Source organism: Mesitornis unicolor, unplaced genomic scaffold, assembly GCF_000695765.1.
Source record: "Mesitornis unicolor isolate BGI_N332 unplaced genomic scaffold, ASM69576v1 scaffold19749, whole genome shotgun sequence".
NCBI classification, from domain to species: Eukaryota; Metazoa; Chordata; class Aves; order Mesitornithiformes; family Mesitornithidae; genus Mesitornis; species Mesitornis unicolor.
The window spans coordinates 26217-42071 of NW_010208186.1; the positions used below are offsets into that span (position 1 = coordinate 26217).

At 50.9% G+C, this 15855-nt stretch overlaps 1 protein-coding gene across 1 annotated transcript in view; it reads left to right on the top strand.

Annotated features, from left to right (window-relative positions):
* The window catches only part of FMNL2 (formin-like 2), a gene marked incomplete at both ends in the record, with an annotated part of 36991 nt that extends 21154 nt beyond the window's left edge, over window positions 1-15837 (top strand). The window contains 7 exons of the mRNA XM_010192412.1: window positions 328-404; window positions 2054-2147; window positions 9588-9662; window positions 12728-12838; window positions 13846-13995; window positions 15005-15106; window positions 15551-15837. Coding sequence (XP_010190714.1) covers window positions 328-404; window positions 2054-2147; window positions 9588-9662; window positions 12728-12838; window positions 13846-13995; window positions 15005-15106; window positions 15551-15837 — 896 coding nt within the window. The remainder of the gene's footprint in view (window positions 1-327; window positions 405-2053; window positions 2148-9587; window positions 9663-12727; window positions 12839-13845; window positions 13996-15004; window positions 15107-15550) is intronic.
* Between the last annotated feature and the right edge of the window lie 18 nt (window positions 15838-15855).

Here is a 15855-nt window from a genome sequence, read left to right on the forward strand (position 1 = left end):
GGAGTGGTTGAGCACGGTGATAGGTGGAAATGTGCTGGCTGACGTGTAAACTCAACCACGTTTGGTTTGGTTACGGCACAGAATCACAGAGTCATTAAGGTTGGAAAGGGCCTCCAGGATCACCCAGTCCAACATCAACCCAACCCCCCACCATGGCCACCAAACCATGTCCCCAAGTGCCACATCCACACGGTTTTGAACCCCTCCACACTGCCCTGGGCAGCGCTGTGAAAGGTTGCCACCAGATCTGGTCAGAAATAGGTTATTTGTTGGATTTTACAAATAATAATTTCAAAACTGCAAATGGTTTTCCCTTTCTCCTTGCAGTACGGATTCAACATGGTCATGTCGCACCCGCACGCCGTTAATGAAATTGCACTAAGTTTGAACAACAAGAACCCCAGGTAGGCTGCACTCCCTTTTAGAGACTTTAACAAGTGGGTAAGTAAAGAGTACACGGAGAAGGGATTTTCAGGGGTATCTTTATGCAGATTTAACCTGTATTACAGTGCAAATAGGTGAGCAATTGCTCTGGACTTGCAGCTGGAAGTTCAATGCTCAGGTGCTCCCCACAGCTCTGTGGCAGTGCAAAGCAGACCCTGCTGATCATGAGCGGCTTAGCACGGTATTTTCCTGAGGAGCAGCAAAATCTTCTTAACTGATGTTGTCTGAGGGCCCTTAGGTTTGCATTTCCTCGAGGGTTTGATGCTGTAGTTGCACCCTGTCCCCTCTTCTCCCCGCACACACTCGCGACCCTGGCAGCCGCTTCCAGTGCGACCTGGAGCTGCGGAGCTCTTGCACGTCTAACGAAACCCAGCCTGACAGCAGAGATGAGGCAAACCCAGATGACACCATGGATGTGTACACAGATACAGAAATACATCTATGGGCTTTGCTTAGGCTGTCCACTTGCCTTACAGCGCACTGCTTGAAACCTTGTCCCCGTGGAAGCGGCTGCTTCCTTCCTTCCTTTTCTTTAGCCCTCAGTCAGCAACCCCAGCCACGAGATAGATGGGAAGGGTGTGAGGAGTTTATTGTTTTGGTCATTTTTGGTGTCCTGTGCCTGGAAATCAGGTGATCAAGAGGGGGGGGCAAGAATTGAAAATGATACATGTAAAATTTCCTAGGAAAGTGAACATTTTCTCTGCTTTGCAAAGATAACCTTGACACTTTGAAAGCCAAAAGGTATTTCTTTTTTCGGTAACATCTGGTTTGAGTCAGTGCTTTAGCATGAGACTAATTTCCTATGTGTCTGCATGACTTTAATACCTGCTCACAGCTCAGCTGGCCGTAAAGTCCAGTTGGTGCTTTTGCCTTATGTGAACCCTGTAAGAAAGTACTGGAGATCACTGATGTTAGAGTTATACCAAGTGTGCTGCATGGTTTTCTCTCTGTAATCTCTTGTCTTCTCTCATTAATTTGCCTGCGTTAGCACTGCTGTCAATCAGTCGCCCAGATTTCTGCTTCAAGAGGGGAAAGATGTCCTAAACCACCTCTTTATTGGTTTTTGTAGCTATGAATAATACCAGTTATCACAGAAAATACTTCAGATTTGTATCGGGAAAAGCACAGATCTGAATTATGAGCAGATGCATTAAAAGCTGGGCTTTTAAAGGAAACGGGCTGCGTTGTGGTGAAGACAGCTGGGTAACGGCTTGATGTGGGGTGATCCCAGTGATCCCAGTGATCCCAGCTCTCTGGGGTGTGCTGGGGAGCTCTGCAGGCGTACGAGCGGTCCAAGGCCGATGTCGTCGTCCTCCTTTGCCAGATTTTGGCAACTGCCTTTGGTTTGCTGGAGTTTGTGGTTTGAGTTTGTGCATGTTTTGAGGAGTGTGAAAACAGGGGAGAACCGCGTGATCCTGGGACAGCCAAAACGCCCTGGACCGGGGGGTGCCCAGCGCTGTGCATCGCGCAGGTTTAGTTCAGGAGGTATCAAATACAGGGGGTGCAAACTGCGTCTCCCAGGGCCTCCACAGCCCCTTTGCAAGCAGGTGCAGAGGAGGTGCATCTTTACACGGTGGTCACCGACTGCTGTGGTTTCTTCTCTTCGCAGGACAAAAGCCCTCGTCTTAGAGCTTTTGGCGGCCGTTTGCCTCGTCAGGGGAGGACACGAAATCATTTTGTCTGCGTTCGATAACTTTAAAGAGGTACGTGATGCTGCTTTATTACAATCTGATGTGCGTGCTGATAGTTCTCTTACAAGGTGTTGCCTAAAGCTTTCTCATTCAGCTGAATTTCCTAGATTTCCATTAACTGCAGGTTTTCCGTGTATCACTTTGAGCTGCAAAGAATCAACGGTGGTGTCGGTGCCATCGTTTTGTGCACTTTTGCATAGAAAAGCCATAATCCCAACAAAATTAATCCAGGTTATGAATTGCTCCCTCTGCTTCTTGGTCAGTCAAGATGTGTCCTTGAAGTGGAAAATTCATGGAGATCTTGAGCGCTTTACTCCAGGTCTTCTGTCTCTGAATGCTTTTGTGTGGTCTTGGATGAAACAACCAGGAATGGTGTCTTAGATTTGCCGTTTTCAGAGCCATTTACGCCTGGTTTTACTATCAGTATATTTATTTATTTGTGAAGAAATTGCAACATCCAGTCTCTGTGGTACAATGGTGACTGCTGAAATGAGTACAGGTACTCCAGTGTCATTTGTAGGTGTATGCGTTCGAGAATACCGCGTGTTTGCATACAGCGGTTAATGGGATCTGGGAACATCGTGTGTATGTTCAGAAGCACCAGTGTGAGAATCAAGTCCTAGAAAGCTGCTGTTGGAGTTTATTTTGAATATTGGATATACGTGTGGATTTATTATAAAAAGAAGTATGAACCTAGACTTTCCAGCTCAAAAACTGTTAGCCTCGATGAGTCCCAAGTGGGTTGTGTATACACACGTAGCACACATATTGTGTACAGACACATCAGTGCCACTGCTGTACGTGGGTTAGTGCAGATGGTCAACAAGCCAAGTTGTTATTTTTTTACTTTTTGTGTTTGGGGAATTCTTTCTGGCGACAAGATCCCGATCTCTGCTTTACGCCCGCTGTAAATATTTGCATGTGGTAGACCAATAACCCCATTTCTGAGGTGCTCAGCAGTACATGCAGCCACAGCAAAAGGTCTGAAGTGATCTCTGGTGTGGGCCTGTGGTAGAAGGCTCCACTTTGCAAGAGCAGAGCTGTCCTGGATGGGAGCTGTGGGCACGCAGAGCCGCCTCAGGACAGAGGTGATGGGGAAGTCGAGCTGGAAGTCATGTGTAACCGTGGAGGAAGCCTTGGTCTGTGCAATCATTTTCCAATGGAAAGTAATTTTTAAAAATAAATCTTGACAAGAGTCAGATCAAGCGCGGCTTTCCTGCTCAATCAGACCTGAGAACCAAATCCTGTCCTCATTTACATCAGAGCAAAGCTCAAAGCCCAAGGAAATATTTGATGTTCACCCTGATGCAAATGAGAGCAGAATTTGGTCTGAAATACCCCGTTTTCCCTACTGACTTCATTACAGGGTGAGCACTAGGCAGGAGTTCAGGGTTCTTTTGAAGTTATTTAATGGCAAGGAGATAGAGAAACAGAGATTATCTCTGCTAGACCTCATTAATGTTCATCAATCTGTAAAGGGCAGTGTCAGGAGGAAGGAGCCAGGCTCTGCTCTGGGATGGCCAATGGCAGGACAAGGGGCAATGGTCCCAAGCTGGAGCACAGGAGGTTCAAGCTGAAGATGAGGCCAAAGTTTGTGAGTGTGAGGGTTCTGGAGCATGGCCCAGGCTGCCCAGAGAGGTTGTGGAGTCTCCTTGTGTGGAGACACCCAAAGCCCTGGCCGTGTTCCTGTGTGACTGCTCTGGTGCTCCTGCTGTGGCAGAGGTTGCACTGGGGGAGCTTTCCAGGTCCCTTCCCACTCCTCACATTCTGGGATTGTCCCAGAGCTGCTCTGTTATCTCACCAGAATCTCACCATAATCAAAACTGCTGCGTTCGTTGTGCCTCACCAAGGAAGGACGTTTTCAGGTCGATGAGTTTCTGCAGATGGAGATCTCTTAATCATCAGTGCCACCGGGTTTCTGAATATACCTCACAGCACTGAACTGACATCTTAAGGAGCAGAGTCTTGGATCCTCACGCAGCTTTTCGTTCCTCTCCATTTTAAACATAGGAGAATTCACTTCAATAACAACAAAGTATTTCTGGGAAAAGACCAGAGGACTCTACCACTCTTTTTATTTTTCTTAATAAGCACAATGGTGGTTTCAAAAGGGATCCAGACCGAGGAGGCAGAGGCATTGCCTGGGATGTGCAGCGAGACAGAAAAGCAGCCAGAAGTAATCCTGGCGCTCTGCAGGGAACGCTTCCTGACATTGGCTCCCGTCCCGCCGAGCAGTTAAACTGCTCATTACACAAAGAGGTACCAGAAAAATTGAATTGGGTAAGGTGAGCGTGTGCTTGTGGGCTTCCCTGCATGGGAGGTAATTTTGGGGTTTGAAAATAGTAATGGAATTGAGGTGCTTTTCCTAAGAGGAGCTGTACCTTCCGTGAAACCGCCTCGTTTTGCTCCGAGACAAGAGGAAACGCCAAAAAATAAGTGGGAATTCAGATTATCCAGACAATTTCGGGAAGTTGATGGTCTGGTGGTTATTCCAGTGTCTGAACATCCCCAAGTGCTGGGGTGAGAGGAGCAGGCCTGACCTGGGGACCAGGGCATGAGAGACGAGCAGGGTTTGGCACAACCGCGCTCCCACTCCTGCTTGTTTTCACATCAGTTAAATCAGTCTGTGGGTTTGCCTCTGTGCAATGCCAACAAGGTGAGAGGAATTAATTAACTAGAATTAATGTGGCTCTTAAAGCCGAGCTTACAGAGGCCGGGTCCACCCGAATCGCTGCAAACCAACCTCTGTGTTTGACCTCCATCGCTGTTTCACGGAGCGAGGCAGCATCGTCCAGCCTTGCACAGCGCTGACTTCAGAGTCGCCTTTATTTGAATGATGAATTTTGGCACTGCAAACGGCCGTCCTGAATTATTCTTACAGGCCATTATAATGGCTCAGAGCTGGGACAAACTGTTTGCAAGCGCTGGAAAATGTCGATACGTTCATTGTCTTTACCGCAGCGGCTGTTTTGAGAGAGCCTTAACCCCACCGCTAGAGAAGGAACAGGTATTTTAAGCTAGCAGGTATTAAATAACTGTTTGCTTAACCAGCCAGCTATGGGAGAAGTGATTTTCTTGTGCAAAGTGCAGGGATGTCGGCGTGCTCAGGGTGCAAGCAGCACTGGTACCAGGCTGGGGTCTGCGGGGCAGAGAAAGGCAGCGTTGTGCTGCCGGACAAAGGAGCACAGAGGGGAATTTTGGGGTTGGGTGTGCATCGGGCTGTTTGTAACCCCTGGGTTGTAGCCCGCTCGAATGGGCTGTGTGCGAATTTGCTGTGAAATGGGGCTTCTTGCTCTTATACGACCCAAGAAGTTATTGAGGGGCAGCTTAAAACAGCCTTAGGGCAACACACGGCCTGACAGAAAAAGTCCTGTATTGCAAAGCCTTTCCTAAGGCTTAAATATTTAAAATTTGGTCCTCCAGAGCATCGTTTTCCCTGCCTTAAGTGACTTTGCCATGCCAGACCACATGCAGCCAAATCGGCTTCATTTTCTCCATGGATTTTGGGCCCACCAGGCGTTACCAGCTCCCTGGCATTCTGTGAGCTGATGAGCTGGCTAAAATCTCCTCTACAAACACACACTGAGGGCTCGGAGCTGTCGCTCTGTCCCCTTTCTGACAGCCGCAGTGTCTGGATGGAGCACAGCATCTCAGGAGCATCGCAGCTCCACATGTGGAGGAGGGAACATGTGGCAGCGGCCAACAAGCTGCAGCTCCAGAACCCAAAATTCATCCCGCACTCACTACCACAGAGCACAGCGTATCTGCATTGTTTGTATTTTTGCCCAAATCCCCAGGCCTTTGCCTTCCTGGAGCGTTCTGGGGTAGCTCAGCCGCGTGAGCAGCAGCAACACGCGCCGTAGCTGCACGTCGCTCTTGGGTGGTCTGGACCTGAACCGTGCGACCCTGGAGCGTTCCCAGGTGGAGGTGGATGCCATCGTCACCCAATTCTTCATAACGGATCCGTGAGCTTCCTTGCGTTGGACCTTTGTAATGGATCCGTGACGAGTTTGCTTCGTTAGCGCCCAGGGAAAGGGCCCGTCGTGGGTGGTTTGCCACAAAGCCACATTGTTCTTCTAGAGCGACGTGGGCTTAAGGCAACCTGCAATGTGTTTTTTCGCAGCCTAAGCAGAGACAGAGGGGTTTTTTTATAGCTGTGGTAACCCGTTTAATCTCGCTCCTTACACAGAATAATGCTAATAAAAGAAAAGCTCGGCCTCCCGTCGGCCCAGCCTTACTTTGCAAAATGACAGACCTTGGAAATTTATTAAAATATAAACGGCAACACATGGTTTGATGCGGTGGGATTTGATTTCAGCGTTGGCCTTGGATGGTGGCCAGCCTCCGGGCTGCAGGCTTCGGCTCCGGTTCCCCTCTCTTTAATCTTCCGGGATAAATTATATCATTTGGTGGAAGTCAGCTCGCCGTCTCTCGCGGCGCACGCGTTCCCAGCCCCGACTCGTCTGACGATAGCGAGAGTTAAGCACGAGCAGCCCCTGAAAACCACAGGTTGGCGGTGCTTTTCCTCCCGCCATCGCCCGCTGCATCCCGGGATCGGGGCTGCACCACTTCGGGCTGCTCCCTCATTTAATTAGACAGCCAGGAACGGTTTGTAGATGTTTATGTCGGCTTTTCTCACCCATCTGGAACGGTTTCCAGTGGATTTCTCAGAAATCAATGCTGCTGGCTTTTACTGGTGAGCGATCGGAGGCACCGTCGCTGTGTTTGCTTCCGCAGTAGGTGATTTTGTTTCAATCCCATTTTTTCTGAGGCGGGCACAAGCCAGATGTGATGGTAGGAAAGAATGGTCTGGGATAACAACGCAGGGACGGGTGCATCCGAGCAGCCTGTGCTGCAAGACGAGGTTCCTCGGGTTTGCTTTGCGCAGGAGCTGGACCAGACCCAGCGAATGCCTCCAAAATCAAATTATGTCTGCCTTGGATCCTTGCAGTGCCAGGAGGAGAAACTCAGCCCCATTCTGGGTTTCTCTTTGGCTCTTCCTTATGGAGAGCGGCCTTTTCGCAGCGTTTCTTCATTTCCTCGTGAAGGACGCGTTGTTCCTGCAGGGATGTGAGCGTGTCCTGGAGATGCCGCCGCAGAGCTGCGTGTGGTCGTGCATTTTGGTGGCCCCTCGGTAAGAAGGTGCCTGGTAGGGTGCTTGTGGTAGGTGCTCAGAGCAGGCCACGGTGCTGCATGTTCAATAAACCTGAGCTTATTCACCACGAAATGATTCCTGGTCCTGGTGATTCTGTCCCTCTGCTCTGCTCTGGTCAGACCCCACCTGGATTCTGTGATCAGTTTTGGAGTCCCCAACACCAAAAGGCCATTGAGGTGCTGGAGCAGATCCACAGGAGGCCACAAAGATGCTGAGGGGCTGGAGCAGCTCTGCTCTGGGGACAGCTGAGAGAGTTGGGGTTGTTCAGCCTGGAGAAGAGAAGGCTCCAGGGGAACCTTATAGCGACCTTCCAGGACCTGAAAGGTGCCTGTAAGAAATCTGGGCAGAGCTGTTCACTGGGGCATGGAGCGATAGGACGAGGGGGGATGGTTTTAAACTGGACAAGGGCAGATTTAGGTTGGATCTGAGGAAAAAGCTCTTCCCCATGAGGTGGTTGATCAGTGGCACAGGTTGCCCAGAGGTGGTGCATCCCTGGAGATGTTCAAGGTACTGATGGGGTCTGAGCACCCTGATCTGGTACCAGTGTCCCTGCTACTGCACGGTTGGACTCGAGGAGCTGTAAAGGTCCCCTCCACCCCAAACCATGCTGTGGTTCTGTGAATTTGGGTTTGAGTTTGGCCATTGGGTGACTTTGTAGGGCCTAGGGCTCTTCCCCAGGCTCTTGCTCTGGGGGGCTGGGGCAGGGGCTCACTTGCCTGCCCTCAGTTTTGGTTGGAGCTGCTCTAACCATAATGCTTCAAAACCATTTCCATGGCATAGGCTGTGGAGAGAGCAGAGTCCTTTGGGTTTAAGATCATCATCATTTGCATCTGTCTTTCACGAGGGAGTACACTTTGTTGTTTAAGTGTGTTTGTTTTACCTTGTGAGTCTCTACGGTTTGGCTGGACACGTTTAAATACAACTTCACAACTGTTTGGGTGGACTTGAGCTGTGCAAGAGGGGTCGCTGAGCCTCTACAGGCCCCATCAGTTGCAAACTGAGGGTTTGTGGCCGTGAATTTTGATGGTCCTGTTATCCAATAGCTCATCACAAGCAGCGTCCCCGTCCTCCTGCAGAGACCCAGTGGCAGAACTCCCAGTGACGTCAGGTACCGACCACAAATATCTGAATAATAACCCGGTTTGTGGCCGTTTCGCTTAGGAATGGCAGAAAACAGCTCACATATGCCACAATTATGGTTTATTCAGTCATAACAGACAGAGAAAGTGTGGCGAGAGGTTGCTCAGATGGCCGTGACCCGCAGTGCTTTGCAGATGTCCCCATCAGCTCTGCTTGGGTCCCACTGAACTCCATGGAGAAGCTCCCACTGACTCCAGTGAGGTCTACTCGGTGCCTTAAACGTTGTGTAGGTACGTGCTACAAGGCAGGAAAGAGGAAGCTGGTACAGGAATAGTAATAATAATGCATACTTTGTGAAGAATTTGCTTTTGGGGGGTGTCAAGACACCCCAGTAGGAGATCTGGGTCTCCTTGTGGGAGACACAGATGTAGAAATACATTAAAGAACCGGTCCCTGCCCCAGAGAGGTTTCTCAAGAAGCAGCCGGTGCTCCCACCGGTCCTTAATTACCGTTCACTGGCTAATTTCCCATAAATTCTGTACCAAATATGAGGATGGGGAAGTGGCTGCACCTCCTGGCGCTCACCTCCGCTCCCTTTTGCTGTCCAGTCTGTTAAGTGTTTTGTGACTTTGGGGTGGGTTACTCTCCATCGTTTGTGTGCTGAGGAAAGCAGGACTGAGCCAGAGAAGCTATGGGGAAGTCATAAGATTTAAGCAATATCCTGAGACCTGCTTTATCTTAGATCTTATTTCTCCTTCAAGTTTCCTGCCAACACCCCTGGGTTATGGCTCAGTAATTCAGATAGTTACGCTCGTGTATTTCACTCCTTACTTGGCCAGGGATAATTTTCCTTTCTTCCTCTCTGTAATTTGTTCTTCTTCCTCGTTACGTTACATTACAGCAGGTTCTGAACTGAGGAGACCGAGTCTTCCCGTGGCACAGCCTGGTGCAGCCCTGTTGGCACCATCAGTGGGTACCATTACGTTTTTAGGGGGGAAAGAGATGCAAAGAGTTATGTTCAAATTGTACCTGACCCGTTAAACTTGCAGCACGAGTGTTCACATGGGATTATTCAGCTGGATTTGTCCTGAAGAAGAATATTTGTAATGAGAGAAGAAACCTGGATGGAGAGCGAGCCAATAAGTTGCTTTTTCAATGGTTTTCGCGCCCTCTCTTGCACGCTGTAGTTTAACAACCACGTGGTGATCCTTTTGTAGGTGTGTGGAGAGAAACAGCGCTTTGAGAAGCTGATGGAGCACTTCCGCAATGAAGACAACAACATAGACTTCATGGTGAGTGCCGTTTATCATCAGCAAACCTTGGTTTCGGTGCTCGCTGTGTCAGGTCCTGCTGTTGCAGGGCTCATCGACCTGATCCTTGGCCTAAAATTTCCACACGCAGTTGATCTTATGTTCCAGTTCACTCAACGTGCGTTTCATTTCTAGCTGCCGCTCCAGAACAGCCTTGTAGCGCAGTGAAGGTAAGAGGACAGCGGTGGTTTGGGCCCGTGTGCTCTCTGTCCGCGGCACAGCAGCAGCTTCTGCGCTATCCAGACGCATCCTCTGCCCGGGTGCCTGCGGCCGCCGAGCCCCAGACGGGGAAGTGCGGGAGAGCCGGGCTCGGCCGCTGCCTGCCCACGTCTGCTGGTAAATACAGCAGCGGCTTGCGCCACTTCTGGTTCCTCGTGTGCCTGTGCATGGTTCTTCACAAATCCACTTCCCCCGGAGCCCGCACGAGGGGAAGCTCTGCCTGGCACCCACCAACACCGGCCCCAGCTTGCACACCGGCAGCACGAGAGAGGCCGAGGTCGGCACAGCCGTATCAGAAATGCTTCTCTGTCTGTTTGTTTATGGCAGTTAAAGCCCTGTTTTTAACTACAAACTGAAGGCCGTGCTGGCATGGTGAGTGCAGTCTCCCCTGCGCTGCTGGGATCTGATGTGATCCTGTTTTGGGGTGAGAGCAGGGCAGGAGGGCTTCCACCCCATCACACTGAGCCCTCTGTTAAGCATCTCAGACACTTAATGCTGTTGTAGTGCCGAGCTTTGTGTTAAAATCCTCTTTCTGCCAGGAATTGGGTGTTTGAGCACCCACTGTGGTGTTTCCAATGCTCTGGTGTCAGTGGCTTGCGGCCCCCATGGCCAGGGTGGGCGCACACCCGTGAGGAGACAGCAGAATGAAAAGGAAGGGGTGTGAGCAAGATGTTATGGCCTCTTTTATGGATTTAAAAGCCAAAAATACCTTAGTGATCCCTGCAACTTTACTCTCAGTAACTCTCTGGTGTCTTACAGCTGGTTTTGTTCCTTATTTCTGCGATCTCAGTAGGGACATGTTGGTAGTCACAGGAATGTTAATGTACTTACAGTTTAGTTTGTAATTTAACAGAAGGATTTGTCCATCCCCAACACCCAGCTCTGGCCCGTTTTTCCTGTGCTCACAGGGAGGGGTAATGGTATTTGGGGAGGGGGAGAGCAGCACGGTTTAGTGCCGCACCACCAAGGTGTGCCAAGACATCGCTCCTTTCCTCAGGACGAGATAAAATGGCTGCTGGAGCTCCAGCTCCAGGGCGTAGCATTAAATCTGGAGTAATTCAAGGGGTTGGAACAACTGAACGTAAATAAAGAGCTGCTCCTGCAGGACCTGCCCTAAATGTCAAAGGCGAGAGCTGTTTGGGATGCCGGGGCTGAAGGGGCTGCATGGATCCACAGGGACGAAAGAGCAACAGAAAGGCAGAAGTATTTGAGAGAAGGTTCCTGTTGCTGACATTGACTCACTCCGTGTTGAAAGCAGCTTGCTTGGATTGGTTTTCTTGGACTTGATAAATTCCTCAGTTGTGTGCGTAAGGATCTGAGAAAGGAAATGAGAATTTGGCCCTGGCGTGGTGAGAGCCAGAGCCAGTGCAACAAAAGCGCTTTTGAAACAGGGGAATTTGGCTGTGGGCGATGGGACAGGACAGGACAGCGGGGTTCAGCTGGCGGAGACCAGTACCAGCACTGGGAGGAACTGGGATTCTCCACAGGAACTGGAAAGAGCCCTGCAGGAACTCGAAACCCAAAGTTGGGTTTCCCACTGCATGGTTGTGGTGTTTGTGTAAGAGACGGGCACACAGGGAAAGGTGGGGATGGGGCATCACCAGGGCTCCTGGATGAGCCTGTGACCATCTCCCTTCCTCTCTTGGGGATCAATCAGTCTCACGGCCTTCATTATCTGGGGTTAAAGTCATTTTGGAAACGGAGTGGTTACAGCTGCTTATGGGAAGATAGGGTTTGAGCTGTGGTTAACCATTTTGGCTTGCTGTGCCCCTGTGGTCCTGGTTCCTCCAAAGCTGGGCAGCACCAAGTGTGCACTCTCTTGGGGACTCGTCCTGTGGGTAAAATCGGGTTGCTTCACTTTTATCTTCTCAGGTTTGTTCTGGCAATCTGGGAAGTGTCTCAGTAGATTCTGAGAAGCTGGTATCACCCCTGTTGGTAGCAGGGCAGGGGTTTGCCCTTGAGAAACCCAGCAAGGACCACACAAACCCTCTCTTAAAGCATCTCAGGAGCTGGTATCACCCCTTTTGGTAGCAGGGTAGGAGTTTGCCCTTGAGAAACCCAGCAAGGACCACACAAACCCTCTCTTAAAGCATCTCAGGAGCTGGTATCACCCCTTTTGGTAGCAGGGTAGGAGTTTGCCCTTGGGAAACCCAGCAAGGACCACACAAACCCTCTCTTAAAGCATCTCAAAAGGTGACAGCATCTCTGTGAGCTGGGAGAGCGCTGGGGATCTTTGTGCAGAGCAGGATTTGGCCATGCCGTACGTTCAAGTACAGGGCAAAGCTTTTGGGGTTTGTAGCCCGATTCCCGCTGCTCCGCAGGAATCTTTCCTCCACTGAGATATATTTGGATGCCAACTCCTCTGGCCTGGTCCCTCGCTCGGTTACCAAACCACAGCTTTGGAAATGGGCTTTCTGCAGACAACAAAGCGCCTTTTGTGAAGGTCCCGTTTCCTAAGCGAGGGCTTGCAGTTGCAAAGTTAATCTCACTTTTACGGGCCGTTTCAGAAACTGCATTGTTTTCCTAAGAGCTTGTACAGCGTCTGGCCCTGCGAGCTGGCATGGAAAGCGTCTCTGTTCCCCGGCACGCAGTAAAGGTGGACTCTGCAGACATGACTTAATTTCTGGAACCCACGTTTGCCTTTATCGCAGCAAACAAAAATCCATCACCGGCTTGGAAAAAACCTGCGGAATAACGGATCACGGTTTCCCCTCGTAGCAACCACAAGGAAACGCGGGCGTTTGCTGCGTCTGACCCGCGGGAGCCACACCTGGGGCTTTCGGGGGGCAGCCGTGGCCGTGCCGTCACCTCTGGGTTTCTCCTTGCAGGTGGCCTGCATGCAGTTCATCAACATCGTGGTCCACTCGGTGGAGGACATGAACTTCAGGGTGCACCTGCAGTACGAGTTCACGAAGCTCGGGCTGGACGAGTACTTGGACGTGAGTACAGCGCATCTGCATCACCTCACAGCGTGGGTCTGCTCCGGGGCTGCACCCACCTGAGCCTCGGTGGGACCACACTGCATTCCCCAGCTCTGCTGCTGCCCCACCTGGCCTTAAACCCCCTTAAACCCCCCTTAAACCCCTTAAAACCTCCACAAACCCCCTCACCCAAGAGGTTTTGGGAGGGCAGAGCGGTGTTGTCCCATGGTCTCTTGGAAAATGCTGTTCCTTGGCTGCTGGCTGGGGGCTGTGGCCTGGAGCCGCCCCTGCTGGAGGAAAATCGGCTGCAGCTGCAATTACAGACTGGGAGCTAAATTTGTAGCTTATAACAAAGGGAGGATGAACCACAGTCGTCCTTGCCCGCGCCACGTCCCTGACCTCCGGCTGTAGAGCTCCTGTGGCTCCAGCTCAGGTGCCACCAGGGCCACCTCTGTCTCCATATGAATAAATCCTCCTTGGGGTTTCTCCTACAGCCAGGCATTTCCTGGTGTCCCGTGGGTAATCACAGAACTATTAAGATTGGAAGAGACCTCTAAGATCATCAAGTCATCGTCAACCCAACCCCACCATGGCCATAAACCACGTCTCCAAGTGCCACATCCACACAATTTGTGAACCCCTCCAGGGATGGGGACTCCACCACTGCCCTGGGCAGCCCCTGCCAGTGCTTGGCCACTCTTTCATAACGAAATTTCCCCTCAGATCCAACCTCACCCTTCCCTGGCACAACTTGAGGCTGTTTCCTCTCATCCCATCACTTGTAAATTGGGAGAAGAGACCAACCCCCATCCTTACCCCCTCCTTTCAGGAGGTACCTGGTGATGCTGAGCACAGCTCTGGGGTCCCAGCGTGGCACAGACCCTGCAGCCCACTGGGACCGCAGTTAATGTTAAAATGCAAAGTGTTTTCCTGGGTGATGGAGGTGGCCTGAGCTCCCACCTCTTTCCCACCCCATTTGTGGTCTGTGTCCCTCTCATGACACCCTTCTCTTCTTGGGTCTGCAGAAACTGAAGCACACGGAGAGCGACAAGCTGCAGGTGCAAATCCAGGCGTACCTGGATAACGTCTTCGATGTGGGAGCTCTGCTGGAGGATGCTGAAACCAAGAACGCAGCCCTGGAAAGGGTGGAAGAACTGGAAGAAAACATTTCCCATGTTAGTACCACACTCATCACTTCTGTCTGGCTCAGAGCCTGCTCTGCGCATGGGCTTGCTACAGCCTTTGGGTTAGGTTCACTTAGAAAAGGGAGCTTACAAAAAGTCCTGAAAGGCTTAGGGCTACTGCACTTGTGTATGGGGGAATAATCAGATATTGGGCAAATGGAGGAATGTGGGAGATCTCCCCCAGTTTGGTGGGAGGGGGTGACCCCTGTGCTTGGGGTCAAGCCAAGGAGTGCACCCCAAGACCCTGGCATAGGAGATTTGCACTTGGAGGCTGCAGTTTTGGATGTGGTTCCAGGTGGAGTCGCTTGGTGCAGCGAGCCCCTGCGCAGAATTACCTTAATGAGCTCATTTACATAGAAATTGCCCATTTCTCAGCAATGCAGTACCATAAATAGAGCAGATAACCATCCTGTGCTGAAAACACATCAGTGGGCTCAGGAGGGAGAACCAGCGCTGTGCAGGTACTCAGTGTTTGCTCAGTTCGGTGTTTGCTCACCGCTTTTCTGTCCTGCACCTTCTTGGTGTCCTTTAATTTAGTCTGGCAAACATGGCTTGGCTTTTTAAAAATCAAGGTGTTTTTCCATACTTAAAAAAACCATAAAAGGGTCGTCATTCTCTCACCATTCCTATATTGCCATCACTTAGAATAAATATGTCCTTAAAACACTTGGCTGGGCAGTATTTGCCCCTCGGAGGTGCCCTCCTGCTAGTTGTAGAAATCACTTTGGGATTGAAATAATTGCATTTTAAGTGCTTAATTGTAGAGTATGCTCTCTTACCTGGGCAGGGCCATAGCTACAGTCCAGCCAGGTGACCATCAGGGGAACCTCCATGGGGCATTTAGTGCCCCCCAACCTTTCTCTTTGCAAAGAAAGACCTCAGGGTTTGATGGAATAGCCATAATTGACCACGTACCACTGCTCCAATGAGCACTCCTGATGTTTTGCTTGAGAAAGCCACTGTTACCACTTACATCACGTATCTCTCTTTGGAACGACAGTTATCCGAAAAGCTCCAGGACACGGAGAACGAGGCCATGGCGAAGATTGTGGAGCTGGAGAAGCAGCTGATGCAGAGGAACAAAGAGCTGGATGTGATTCGGGTGAGTGCCGTGGGACAGCTCTGCCTGGGTAGCACGCTCCAGGATCAGAGATCTCCCATGCCCTCGGTGTGTGGGAGGTCAGAACTCTTTAATGGGCCAGGAGACTTCTGGTAGCTTCCTACTTGTGAACCTAGGGCAGATTTTGGGCGGAGTTACTGGTGTGTGGGTCGATGTAAAACTCACACCAGTCCATGAGGCAGGTGCATGGCATTGCTCAGCTCTGTGGTATCTGTGCTTGGGGTTTTGGACATGTGGAGGTGGACCTGGAGTCCATTGGGGTTGCACAGCAGCAGGACAGGCTTAGTAGTAAAAATTCTGAGTATAATATTAACTAACTTCAGCCCAAATGTGGTCCCGAAGTGTGGTGCTTCTGGGCTGTGCTGTTTCTGGTGTCGGCGCCCTGTTTTGTGAGTGCGAGTGCAAATTCCTCGTTCCTGTTCGCAGGAGATCTACAAAGATGCCAACACCCAGGTCCACACCTTGAGGAAAATGGTGAAGGAAAAAGAAGAGGCCATCCAGCGACAGTCAACGCTGGAGAAAAAGATCCATGAGCTGGAGAAGCAGGGAAGCATTAAGATCCAGAAGAAAGGGGACGGTGACATCTCCATCCTTCCCGTCACTCTGACCTCAGGGATGGTGCCGGCAGGGCCAGAGGCTGCAGCTGGTGCCTGCATCGTGCCGGCCGCTGGAGCTGCATCGTCAGTGCCGTTGCCACCACCTCCTCCACCGTTGCCCGCCTTAGCGGCGGC